General features: G+C 44.4%; 1 protein-coding gene across 3 annotated transcripts in view; it reads right to left on the bottom strand.

Moving 5' to 3' along the window:
* Positions 1–13940, bottom strand: part of NMT2 (N-myristoyltransferase 2) — a 63355-nt gene that overhangs the window by 27445 nt on the left and 21970 nt on the right. For all 3 annotated transcript variants that reach the window (XM_030819256.1, XM_030819255.1, XM_030819257.1), the window contains exons 2-6: positions 9115–9250; positions 2926–3070; positions 923–1041; positions 731–822; positions 495–611 (exon numbers count right to left, since the gene is read on the bottom strand). In XM_030819256.1, the coding sequence (XP_030675116.1) occupies positions 495–611; positions 731–822; positions 923–1041; positions 2926–3070; positions 9115–9250 (609 nt within the window). The remainder of the gene's footprint in view (positions 1–494; positions 612–730; positions 823–922; positions 1042–2925; positions 3071–9114; positions 9251–13940) is intronic.

Genomic DNA, 13940 nt, shown 5'->3' with positions numbered 1-13940 from the left:
AAGTAGTTCTAGGTTCACAGCAAAACCAATCAGAGAGTTTCCATAAAGCCTCTGCCTCCACACACACACAGCCTCCCTGACCACCAGACAGCTTGCATTCAGTCATTTTTTTTTTTTTTTTTTTTAGACGGCGTTTCGCTCATGTTGCCCAGGCTGGAGTGCAGTGGCGCAATCTCGGCTCACTGCAACCTCCGCCTCCTGGGTTCAAGCAATTCTCCTGCCCAGCCTCCTGAGTAGGTGGGATTACAGGTGCCTACCACCACGCCCGGCTAATTTTGTATTTTTAGTAGGGATGGGGTTTCACCATGTTGACCAGGCTGGTCTTAAACTCCTGAGCTCAGGTGATCTACCTGCCTCGGCCTCCCAAAGTGCTGGGATTAGAGGCGTGAGCCACCGCGCTTGGCCTGCATTCAGTAACTTTTAAAGGCCTATTCTAATTGTAATTCTTAGAAAATAAACATATAAAAATGGCATGGACGAGCTTAAAAATGTACCTGTCATAAATCCGAATGTTTGCTGGGATGGCGCTTATGAACCCGACCAGTTTTTTATTTGAAGACACTCTGACCCCACAGTGCCACTGCAGGAGCCAGCCTGGTGGACGCAGAGCCCTGAGGTCACGGTAGACAAGAAAACAGGCACCAGTTATTGTCCAACAATACAGGAACAGACGCAGAAGTCCCCAAGTCAACAGCGCCTATCCACGACATCTGTGATCGATGAGACTTACCACAACAGGAACTCGGGTGAATAGTCAAATCGGAACATATTGTCATCATCTTCTACGTAATTCTCATTTAACAACGTGTATAACTCCTTGAGCTATAAGATAAAACAAGTGTCCTATCCATGGTGCTCAGAATCAACTTAGAAGCAATGTGTGAATGCAGGAGTTGAATTTAAGAGGTTTCTACCCACTCACCACTTCGGCATTACTCAAGTCTAAAGTGTCCCACATAAAACCCTGTGGCAAAGAATACGGTTCTTGGCGTACGTTGTCTTTATCTGGTTCAATTGCACCATGAGATGTTATGACTTCATCTGAACAGGGAGAGAAGGAGAAAAAAGAAAGGCAAAAAGCGAGAATATTAAATGACAAGGTATTCTAACCATCCAAAGTGGTCAATGACATAAGCAAAATCAGACTTAGGGCCCTCGGGTTTCAGATAATCTTTAAAAAGATGCTGTTATATCAAGTGCCTCTGGACTGAAACAGGAAAACTAGGCAGTGGTGTGAAATTATTGCTGTTTCACCAATTATTTTTCTTTTCTTTTTTCTTTTGAGACGGGGTCTCACTCTGTCGCCAAGGCTGGAGTGCAGTGGTGCAGTCATGGCTCACTGAAGCCTCCAACTCCTGGGCTCAAGCGATCCTCTCTTCTCAGCCTCCCAAGTAGCTGGGACTAGAGGTGTATACCACAGTGCCCAGCTAATTGTTAAATTTTTTTTGCAGAGACGGAGTCTCATTATGTTGCCCAAGCTGATCTCAAACTCCTGGGTTCAAGTGATCCTCCCACCTCAGCCTCCCAAAGTGCTGGGATTATAGGTGTGAGCCAACGCGGCTGGCCTATTTTAAATAAAAGGAGAAATCCTTTGTCATCCAGTGACAAAGATGACATTACAAAACAACAGTGATTCCGGGTCTCAAGGCCTACAATGCAGCCTTATCTTACACACTGTCATAAGCAATGTTAAGTTTCATTCAACAGCCTTGGGAGGTGTGTTCTTTTTACTGCATTTCCACAAACTGGGAGAGGAAAGGGCTGCGGTGACCTCTGCCCCTCCCAGCAAAACCTAAAAATAATTTCAAGGCTGGTTACTTCTCCCCATCTGAACTGCTAGCAGCGTAGTCCAGGCCATCACAATTTCTAGTGATTTCCACCAAGATGCGTTTTCCAAGTCATTCTCTGCAGAGCTTCCCAACATGGTAGGACTAAAACCCAGGCTCTTCCCCATGGCTGCTGCCTGCCTCGGCCCCTCTCCACACCCTCCCTGCCCCCTGCTCCCAGTGCTCTGGCCATGATGACCAGGGGTGGCCTCAGCTCAGGGCCTTCCTGGTGCCTTCCTTCGGCTTGAGGCCCTCTGGTCCTCAAGGGACTGGCCCCTTGGAATTCCCAACAGAAGCTTACGCATCACACGTCACTTTCTCCCAGCATCTGTTGCTTAACTAAAGCCTTTCTCTACCTCAATGTCGCCCCTCCTCCCCAGCCTGGCCACCTTTTGTCCTACTTTTCCACCACCGTTTCCAGGTGTGTGCCCTGGACTATGCCTGGCATTTAATAACAGACACTCAACAGACACCTGCTCAATGAGGGACCCTCAGGGCCTGGTCCTTCCATCACAGAACCTTATATACATTTTTAATACTCCAATGGGCTAGGTGCGGTGGCTCACACCTGTGACTCCAGCACTTTGGGAGGCCAAGGCAGGTGGATCACTTGAGCCCGGGAGTTCGAGACCAGCCCAAGCAACATACTGAAACAGTGTCTCTACAAAAAAATACAAAAATCAGCCAGGTGTGGTGGCATGCACTTGTGGTCCCAGATACATGGGAGGCTGACATGGGAGGATCGCTTGAGCCCAGGAGGTGGAGGCTGCAGTGAGCTATGATCATGCCACTGTACTCCAGCCTGGAGTGAGACCCTATTTCAAAAATAATAATAATACTAGTAATGTTTCAAGTGTGGGGAAATTGGATGTTTTTATTGGGATAGAAATTGGACTAAAATAATGGTTATCGAAAGCCAGTGTCACTACCTAATATTTATATTTTCAGAAGAAAAATAATACTTTTGCATAGATTTCAAATCTGTGGTATAAAATAAATGATACACGTGAAGTTAACATTCTTTGTGTTTTTGTTGTTGTTGTTGTTGTTCATCCAGCTTTGTTTCTGTGGAAAAAAAGAGAAAAGCAGAAAAACTTACCTAGTTTAGGTACCGGTTGTGTGTCCCAAAACTGGTATCTGTGCTTTGCAGCCTCGTCAATGTTCCTGGCTGGGCCCTGGCATGCGGATAACAGCTCCATTGCTCTCTGGATATCCTGCAACTTCTGCATTGGAACACTGGGATTCTACAACAGCAAAGGCAGACAGAATATGAGAGAGCGGCTGCTGATGTTAAACTTGAGCAGATGCACATGTATCTGCCTCAGAGACTACAATACCTAAACACTAGCGATCCTCCTCCAAGCCCAGTCAAGGCCATGGGCTTGTGTGTTACACATGAAAATGGAAGCAAACCCTCTGTTAAAGGTAACAACAGTTGTCTAGTTTTAATGGGGCTCTGACAGTTTGGGGAATCTAAATTGAAGCATGCTTTGCTTCAGTTTCCCATCCATCTACAAATGGTCCCCGGCATTACTCCTCTGGGGGAGATGTGCAATGCATGCATTACTGTCATCCAGCAGCCAGGCAGCCACGAGCCTTGGGGGCACTGTCAGAGTAAATGCTCTGCAGGAGCAATGAGGGGATGAGGGAAAGAACTTCTAGAATGGAAACACAGCAGAGAAGGGAAGGGAAGGGGAGGCAAGGGAAGGAAGAGAGAGAGAGAAAACTAAGAGAAAGAGAAAGAGAGAGAGAAAGAAAGAGAGGATCGGCCATGGTGTCTCACGCCTATAATCCCAGCACTTTGGGAAGCCGAGGCGGGCAGATCACGTGAGGTCAGGAGTTAAGAGACCAGCCTGGCCAACACGGTGAAACGCTGTCTCTACAACAATACAAAAATTAGCCAGGCATGATGGCGGGTAATCCCAGCTACTTGGGAGGCTGAGGGGGGAGAATCGCTTGAACCTGGGAGGTGGAAGTTGCAGTGAGTTGAGATCGCTCATTGCACTCCAGCCTGGGTGACAACAGCGAGACTCTATCAGGAAAGGGAAAGGGAAAGGGAAAGGGAAAGGGGAAGGAAAGGAAAGGAAAGGAAAGGAAAGGAAAGGAAAGGAGGGCAGAGAGAGAGAAGGAGAGAGAAAGAGAAAGGGAGAGAGAGAGAAAGAAAGAAAAGAAAAAAGAAAGAAAGAAGGAGGGAGGGAGCGATGGAGGAAGGAAGGAAGGAAGGGAGGGAGGTAGGTGGGGGAGAGAGAGGGAGAGGGAGGCAGGAGGAAGGCGAGGGAGAGAGGGGGAGGAGGGAGGGAGAAAGGGAGGGAGGGAGGAAAGGAGGAAGGAAGGACGGATGGAAGGAAGGAAGGAAGGAAGGAAGGAAGGAAGGAAGGAAGGAAGGGAAATCTGAACTCAGTGCTGAACTAGGATGAAAATGATCAAGAAAAGAAATCTCTAACCATGCCCCTTCCTCCTGGCCACACCCTGCCCTTCTCCTGACCCTCCTGATCCTCCTGATCCTCTAGAGACAAACTCTCCCACCAGAAGGACGAGCAATTTCCTCTGTACTTCAGATCCTGGGCAACCATAGCCTGTCGTTTGCAACCCAAGTGTTGGAAACTGGACTCCTTTTTAGGTAAAACAGTACCTTTAAATTCTGAGGTTCCTTTCTCAAAACCAATATTCCCACCAGCTCTTGAAGATTCCCCAGTTCTTTTTTTTTTTTTTTTAATTCCTCAAATAACATAATAATACATGGAACATGAGACTACTTGAAATGAGAGGATAGCGCAGAGGACTGAATGTGGAAATCAATGACTTTTTTCAATATGTAAAATTACTGAGACATTGTAGAACTTTGATACCATGCATAGAATATTCTTTGCTGTAATTCAGAAAGTGGTTAGAAGTTTCAGAGCCCTTCGGTTTTGCTGTATGTCAACACAGGGTGGACACCATTGAAAGGTACAATTGACCCTTAGAAGTTTATAAACAGCAACTTTGGACTTCTGTTCCACTTGGAATTTGAAATCTGTGGTCTGGAGCAATAATTTTAACCTGGGAAGCTTACTCGTCTTACACAGCACAGAACAGGGTTTGTTTCATACAAACACTGTCAAGAACCCTAAGGAAACGAAGTTCTCAAGTCCAGCTGGAGGCAGGTGAAAGTCTTCTTGTCTCTGCTTGGAAGTCTAACAGCACAATCCAAGATTGCCACAGTTTTTGTAAGCTGTTTATCTTACATTTGTTTAACATCAAAATCATAAAGGTCCTATCTTAATGACACATACAAATTTAACAAAATACTTTTCCGGTTCTCATTATTGTATCTTTGGATGACTTCTTTTCCTTGGGTGTCTTTTAAGTCCCCAACATTAAAAGGAGCAAATTTCTAGCAAAATGAAATTCATGTGTATCTGAACTCCAACAACACCATCTATGAGAAGACCTTACAATTTAAATAGGAATTGAGATCACAGCATATTTCAACTAATAATGCTTAACTGTGCATCAGTTTAGCTTAAAATGGCAAAGTAGAGCCCAGTCTTATAAAAATATAACTACAGTGACTATAATGAATTTGTCATGGTAATTTTTCTTTCTTGATTTAATTTTTTTTTCCTTGATTTCTTTCCTGGTTTCTGAGTTAAATCTTCTAACAGTAATATATCAAACTCAAAGTACTTTGCAACAGACATGAATCAGCATCTTTGTTCCACATGATCCAATGACCAAAATGACCAACTCCATGAAGACTTCAGAGTGATTTATTCCCTACCTAATTAGCTCATCGGTTGACCAGCACTCTCTACATGAAATGTCCCTTTGCAAAATATTGGTATCCCAATGCTCACTATTTAAATGCTTTCTTTCTTCTTCTTCTTTTTTTTTTTTTTTTTTTTTTTTTTTCATTTTGAGGCAGAGTCTCACTCTGTTGCCCAGGCTGGAATGCAGTGGCATGATCTTGGCTCACTGTGATCTCCGCCTCCTGGGTTCAAGCGATTCTCCTGCCTCAGTCTCCTGAGTAGCTGGGATTACAGGCTTGTGCCACCACGCCTGGCTAATTTTTGTATTTTTAGTAGACGGGCTTTCACCATGTTGGCTGGGCTGGTCTTGAACTCCTGACACCAAGTCATCTGCCCGCCTCAGCCTCCCAAAATGTGGTGATTACAGGCATGAACCACCACATACGGCTCTATTTAAATGCTTTCTGAAAGTAGATTCAAATAAACACAATTTCCAAATCCACAGGGACAAAGCAGTAAGGGAAACTCAGCTATGATCAATTCTTATGCCTGTCCATTCACCTTCCATAGTAGCACTACCTGGGAAGAATGAATGTGTGTCAGGCAAGGTGAGATGAATATCTACCCAACATTAACTTCCCACGATTCCACTCCTACGTAAGAGGCAGGTATATTCTGTTTTTCTTCCACACATGCTTTCTGTGGCATACTAACCATCAACTATATGCTTTACCCACTGTTTTCCAAATTTAAAACCTTGGAAAAAATGTCCAAGTTTTATAACACTAAGAAGTTTATAAGAATCCAAATATCGTTTTTATTTTGGTTCTTGTGTGTAGACCAGAATATTCTGCAATGCAGTCCACTGTAATTTACAGTGCTATCTGGAGTTGGCATAAGCTTAAAGGAAAAGAGCCCCAGATTTAAAAAATGCAGCAGAGAAAAGCCCATCTTAAGACAATACTGACTTCCTCCAAATTAAGAAAAGAAATTCCCTACTGTGATGGTTACTACTGAGTGTCAACTTGATTGAAGGATACAAAGTATTGGTCCTGGGTGTGTCTGTGAGGGTGTTGCCAAAGGAGATTAACATTTGAGTCAGTGGGCTGGGAAATGCAGACCCACCCTTAATCTGGGTGGGCACAATCTAATCAGCTGGCAGCGCAGCTAGGATACAAGCAGGCAGAAAAATGTGAAAAGAGAGACTGGCCTAGCCTCCCAGCCTCCATCTTTCTCCCGAGCTGGATGCTTCCGGCCCTCGAACATCAGCCTCCGAGTTCTTCAGTTTGGGAACTCGGACTGGCTCTCCTTGCTCCTCAGCCTGCAGATGGCCTATTGTGGGACCTTATGATCATGTGAGTTAATACTTAATAAACTCCTATCTATCTAATCTATCTATCTATCTATCTATCTATCTATCTATCTATCTATCTATCTATCCATCCATCCATCTATCCATCCCATTAGTTCTGTCCCTCTAGAGAACCCTGACCAATACACCTACCATATAATGCCAAGAGTTCACCACTGCCTGGCTTGGCTCTAGTTTCTCGTAAGTGACCAGAGAGAGGGGAAAGGCTCACAGTCACTAGAGGTGGAAGGGATGGGCAGGGACTGATGGTGATGCTGAAAGCAACAGGAGATGTCCACACTGCGTCAGGGATGCCACATTTATCTGATGAAGCGACATTTAGAAACGGGAAGAGTATTTTGTAAGCTTATGGTGGCATCCTCTATGAGTTACCTTGGAAAGCTGTATCTAGTGGGTAGGATATTTATTACCCGAGAACCAAGTTGAAAAGCTAGAGAAGAAGATTCCATTTTCTTCTCACCCTGCAGTCAGTCAGGGAAAAATTGGGGCAAGTAATTTTCCTTCTCAGTGATTCCTGGTTCTTTTGTGTAAAACAGATGACAACAACAAAACTACCTGCAAGTCTCACTTCATGGAACACAACAGAAACTCTGCATAAGAAAAAAGGAAATCCACAAAGCTTGTAGAATGGTAACAACTATCATATATATATATATATATATATATATATATATATATATATATGCACTGTTTTAGGATGTAAAAACTCTTGAATAAAAATGCTCCAACTGGAACCTCAAGATCGAACTGCGAGTTAGAGAGAAGATAAGGAACTGGGCTGAAGGAAGTGCAGTACCCAGGCAAGGCACACAACTAGTGAGCAAGGGGGCAGAGATCAAGCTCAAGGTCTCAGACATCACCCCTTGAGCTGTTTCCACAATACCACATGCTACTCACGTTGATTGATTGATTGATTGACATGGTCTCTGTTGCCAGGCTGCAGTGCAGTGGCATGATCTTGGCTCACTGCAACCTCTACCTCCCAGGCTCAAGCTATCCTCCCACCTCAGCCTCCCAAGTAGCTAGGACTACGGGTGCATGCCACTGTGCCTAACTAACTTTTTATATTTTTAGTAGAGACAGGGTTTCGCCATGTTGCCCAGGCTGGTCTTGAACTCCTGGGCTCAAGGGATCTGCCTGCCTCGGCCTCCCAAAATGCTGGGACTACAGGCATGAGCCATCGTGCCTGGCCTGTTCACAATAATTTATTTGTAGGTACGATCATCAAAATCATCTCTATTTTGTAATATTTCTAATTCTACCCCTTTTCTTTCTCTTTTTTTTTTTTTTTTTTTTCAGCCAGGGTCTCTCGCTATTGTCCAGGATGAAGTGCAATGGTGTGATCATAACTCACTGCAGCCTTGAACTCCTGGGCTCAATGGATCCTCTCACCTCGGCCTCCCAAAGTGCTGGGACTACAGGCGTGAGCCACCGTGCCTGTCTGATTCTACCCTTTTCACTGTGAGTTTCTTGCATCAAGAGGGCTTTGTGTTTCCCAGAGGCCCAGCACACAGGGTGCCTGGGGGTTGGCTCCACAGACAGGGATGGCTGCCATCTGTGCCACCAGACACCCACGCAGTACAATCAACCCTCTTCTTGGCCACCATCTGCCAACGCAGGGCCCAGCTGGACAACTTCTGGTTTGGTTTAAACTAGGAGAATGTCAGGAACTATTTCCCACCCTTGGCATTAGAATGAAGAACGACCGCTGCAAACTGGTTTGATTCAAAGTCAACGAGAGACTTACCCATGGCTGCTCCCGCTGAAATCTGCTGCCAGATGGTGTTGTGCTATTCAGGTAATTAGACAGACACCCAGAAAAATTACAATGTGAATATCTTCTGAACGAAAAGTAATCAAATATTAAAGTGTAATTTCAAAAAAACCTCACAAGCTCACATTGAGACTTTCTTCTAGAACGACAATCTAAATACAAATTCACTGAGAAAAGGGAAAAACACAGCAGGTATCCACACACACACAAAAGCACAGTGTACCCCCTTCATTATTTGGGTGCCAAAGTCCATTTTAAGGAGGCTGTCAAGAGCTTCCAGTTACTAGTGGCATTCAACACACAGTCACAACAAAGTCCCTACACATCTGATCCAGCAGGGCGCTAAACTGCATAAACCCACTCATATGCACGAGAAACCACACAGGGGAAAAAATAAAACAGAGCTCTCACTTTCGAAGGCTGTTGAATTTTAATCTCCTGGGAATCAGATGCCGAGTCTGACTTGGTGCCTCCGGAATTTGGTTTCTCCTTTTTTCTCTTCTGTTTCTTCTTTTTCTTTTTGGCTCCCAAATACCCTCCAGGACTTCTGCAGGAAATGCAAAGATGGTGAAACCAACCAACAAACAAAAATCATTAAATGAAATTGAACTGCATACAGTTAATCATTTCGAAAAATACAGATGTTACATGCAGTAGAAAATAACTGTGTTAGGATGTAGGTGAGGAATAAAAGGTAGTGGAGTGAAGACGATAACAGGCAACGCAGAAGAATACCAGTCCCCGCTCAGTCATCCTGCAGGTGCTTAGATGTCACGAAGCAGGAAGATTGCAGAGATAAACTACATTTTATAACAAAAGTAAAATAGTTTCCACAGTTATCACTACTCTCCTAATCTACGTTTAAGTCAGCCTTCGGGAGGAGAGATACATGATATGAAAAACTCCATTACAAAGATCTCTTGGGTACAACAGAACACTAATCTTGAAGCAACAGAACTAAACGAACCGCTTTTTTTGCAGAGGAGGAAATGCTCCCTGATAAAGATTTTTACTAGGGGGGCTAACAATGAAAAGCTCTAAGTGTCTAACTACAGAGAGAGACCCTGTCACAAACAAAGCACAAAGTGCTGGTTTTGTTACCTAGCATCTAGGTTATAAAGCAACTTTTCTTTCCACCGATTATTCATGTTGTAAAGTAATGAACTTTTCCATTTAAAATGGATAATTCCTCTGTGACATCCAAATATGAAAGGCACGTGCAGTAGTGAGAGAAACTGTTTAAGAACTAAGCACTCTGTTGGGCACAGTGGCTCATGCCTGTAATCCCAGCACTTTGGGAGGCTGCGGCAGGTGGATAGCTTGAGCCCAGGAGTTCGAGACCAGCCTGGGCAATAAGGGGAAACCCAGCCTCTACCAAAAGAAAAAAAAAAATTAGCCAGGTGCAGTGGTACACACTTGTAGTCCCAGCTACTCAGGAAGCTGAGGTGGGAGGATAGCTTGAGCCTGGGAGACGGAGGTTGCAGTGAGCCAAGACTGTGCTACTACACTCTGGCCTGGGCAACAGAGCTGGAGAAAAAGAAAAAAGAAGTAAGTACTTGAGCTATAGATTCATATTTCCACTCCAATTCTAAAATAGAAAACAGTGCTTATTTTGGGAGATACATTAAGACTTTGTCAAATGGTACCCTAGTGGTTTAAAAATAGTAAGGCTTTGCCACCTCACAACGAGCAGTTTATTTTCATCAACAGAATCAAATTTGTGCTATCACGATGTTTATATTTAAAATCACCCGGTGGCCAAGGACACTCATCAATATCTGACTAGCAATTGGGATTAAACAAACATATCACAGCCAGGTACGTGAGCTAGAAATATGCTGCAGATACGTTCAGTTTTGTATATTCTCTGGTTTGGGAGTAGGACTATTTTAGGCTTTCCTCTCCCAATGTTCCTATTGCCGGCACCCTGTGAATTGGTGAATCCGTTGTACTGTTATAGTGTGATTTACATATGCATTTGCATGTGCTACTTAAGAAGTCTATTCATAATTGCATCCCTAAGGTCTCCAATGCCTCACACCAGTACATGCTAATACAAATGCTTGTGGAATGAATGAATGTATAAGTCTGGCTCTAGAGGTGGTGCCATCACATATTCCCAGGCCATAGAATACTTCTGAAAGCTACCATTGTTCCAACCTCAATGGTAAAGCCTACTGCAACTTACTATCAAGTAATTATTGAACATTTACTATGTGTTCGTTCAGCATTATCTTGGGGCCACAGGCTGGGTGGGAGGGACCAAAATCATGGTGGACATGCCCGTGACTTCACAGCCCAGGGGATTATCCCTCTCCCACCTCTACCATTTATTCTAACTGCTACTGGTTATGGCTTTCCAGAAACCACTAGGAGCCTGGGACCTCACAGCTTTTCTGTATAATACTTCCACTTTAAAATATCTCTACATTTCCAAGAAGCTTGGTTACAGAGAGATACAGAATCAAAGGCAGTGACTGGGAAGGATGCTTTGAAGTAGATGCCTATCCAATTGGATGAAAATATATTTGTCCTGAGTGTCAGTTAATAATTTTCTCAGTCAGGCACGGTGGCTCACGCCTATAATCCCAGCACTTTGGGGGGCTGAGGCGGGAGGATCGCTTGAGCCTAGAAGGATCTCTTGAGACCAGCCTGAGCAATATAGTGAGACCCTGTCCCTATAAAAAAAAAAAAATTAGCTGTGCATGGTGGTGTGCACCTGTGATCCCAGCTACTTGGGAGGCTGAGGTGGGAGGATCACTTGAGCCTGGGAGGCTGCACTGAGCCATGATCATGCCACTGCACTCCAGCCTGGGCAACAGAGTGAGACCCTGTCTCAAAAACAACAACACAACAACAATAATAAGTCTCTAAAACAGATAAACTCATGGAAACTTGAGGGGATCTGGAGACATTTTAAAAAATTAAAACACCAGACTATTTCACCAAAAAATCCTTAATTAAGTTTATATCACCTATTCTATAACTTACAAGCCTTGTTCAATGAGCTTTCCAAAACTCCATTTTGGGAGTTAATTGATGCTACACACCAAAACTTTTTTTTCTTCCAAACGGTGTTGCTAAAATTTATATTCTTATTTTGGCATAATGGAGAAAGTGTCACCATTTCTGTTTACTCTAGTTCAGCAAGAGTTTTTCTTTTTCTCTCTTTCATCTCAACTTTGACAGGGAGCTACAGAAATGGGCACTAAGTTGGTCATCCCGGCCTCCAAACTCCCAGACATATCTGATAGCATTTATACAATGATGAGAGGCAGAGCTTCCCAGCCCTTCAGTGAGAAAGAGCTACTTTTCCACTTCCTGAGGCCATGGAGGAAACGAGACTTTGAGAATAAGAGCTGACCAGTGCACCACTTGATACCCATGAGGATAATTATAATCTAAAAGAAAGAGCCAGGCCAGGCACAGTGGCTCACGCCTGTAATCCCAGCACTTTGGGAGGCTGAGGCGGGTAGATCATGAGATCAGGACGTCCAGACCATCCTGGCTAACACGGTGAAACCCCGTCTCTACTAAAAAAAAAAATTAAAAAATTAGCTGGGCATGGTGGCGGGCGCCTGTAGTCCCAGCTACTCGGGAGGCTGAGGCAGGAGAATGGCGTGAACCCAGGAAGCGGAGCTTGCAGTGAGCGGAGATTGCGCCACTGCACTCCAGCCTGGGCGACAGAGCGAGACTCCATCTCAAAAAAAAAAAAAAAAAAAAAAAAAAAAAGAAAGAGCCAGCGCTGGGGAGGATGGAGAGACGCTGGAACCCTCATACACTGTTGATGGGAATGTAAAATGGGGCAGCTGCTTTAAAAAACAGCTGACAGTTCCTCAAAACAGTAAACAGATTCCCTGTATACCCTAGCCATTACATAACCAAGAGAAATGAAAACTTATGTCCACACAGGAACCTGTTCACAAATACTCACAGCAGCATCATTCATAACAGCCAAAAACTGGAAACAACCCAAATGTCCATCCTCTTATGAATGGAGACAGGAAATGTGGTCCATCTATAGGATGGATTATTCAGCAATAAAAAAACAAAGAGCCAATAAAAACAGCAACATGAATGGATGCATCTTGAAAACACTACACTAAGTGAAAGACACCAGTTGCCAAGGACTACATATTGTATAATTCCATGTCTATAAAATGTCCTGACAGGCAAATCCACAGAAACAGAACTAGATTAGTGGTGGTCAGGGGCTGGGAAGATGGAGGGCTTCGGCATGATTAAGGGATGTGGGTTTATTTTGGGAGTGATGCAAATGTTCTAAAATTGATTGTAGTGATGGGTACACAACTCTGAATAAACTAAAAGCTGCTGAATGGTATACTGTATTTATTTTTAGTTTTTAGTTTTTGAGACAGTCTTACTTTGTCGCCCAGGCTGGAGTGCAGTGGTGCCATCTTAGCTCACTGCAACCTCTGCCTCCTGGGTTCAAGTGATTCTCCTGCCTCAGCCTCCCAAGTATCTGGGATTACAGGCACATGCCACCACGCCTAGCTAATTTTTATATTTTTAGTAGAGACGGGGTTTCACTACATTGGCCAGGCTGGTCTCAAACTCCTGACCTCAAGTGATCCACCCGCCTCAGCCTCCCAAAGTGCTGGGATTAGAGGCGTGAGCCACCGAGTCCAGCCTGAATGGTACGCTTTAAATGAGTGAATGGTATGGTATGTGAATTATATCAAATGAAACAGAGTGTTGACAGGTGACACTCCTGTCCCTGGGGGTGACAGGATGATGTTATGGCCAGAGCAGATCAGGAGTCGGCTGTGGCTGCTTAGCCAGGAGTCTGTGTCCCACAGGACTCCAGGGACTCTGGAGGGAGACGCACGACAGAAAGAGATGCCCCCGTGCCTGGGTGGGAGAGGTGCTAAGCGGGCTTCCAGATACTGAAGGCAAATCCATGCCCAAGAGAAGACTCTCCCTGGAAATCCAATGAAGAAAGACTGATTCAGACTCCCAGTACTGGAGGCTGATTACCGAGTCACGGAAATTCAGCCCTGCATATCATGTGGCCCTTTACAAAGATTCCTCGGTCTTCAAGAACACAAGTCCCACCTCCCTCTTCCCCAGGGTTTCACTTGAAAGGTCCATAAAGAAAAGGCTCTCAGTTTTGCCACCTCTGAAAGCCCAGACACTTCAGCCTGCATCTAAAGAGAATCAGTGGCACGTTCAGACCTCAAGTAGAAACGAATACATTCCTTCTCAGCTATGGAAAT

The sequence above is a fragment of the Nomascus leucogenys genome, chromosome 9 (genome assembly GCF_006542625.1).
Source record: "Nomascus leucogenys isolate Asia chromosome 9, Asia_NLE_v1, whole genome shotgun sequence".
NCBI classification, from domain to species: Eukaryota; Metazoa; Chordata; class Mammalia; order Primates; family Hylobatidae; genus Nomascus; species Nomascus leucogenys.
Note: the sequence above shows the minus strand (reverse complement) of the source record. Positions and strands in the feature narration are given on the sequence as shown.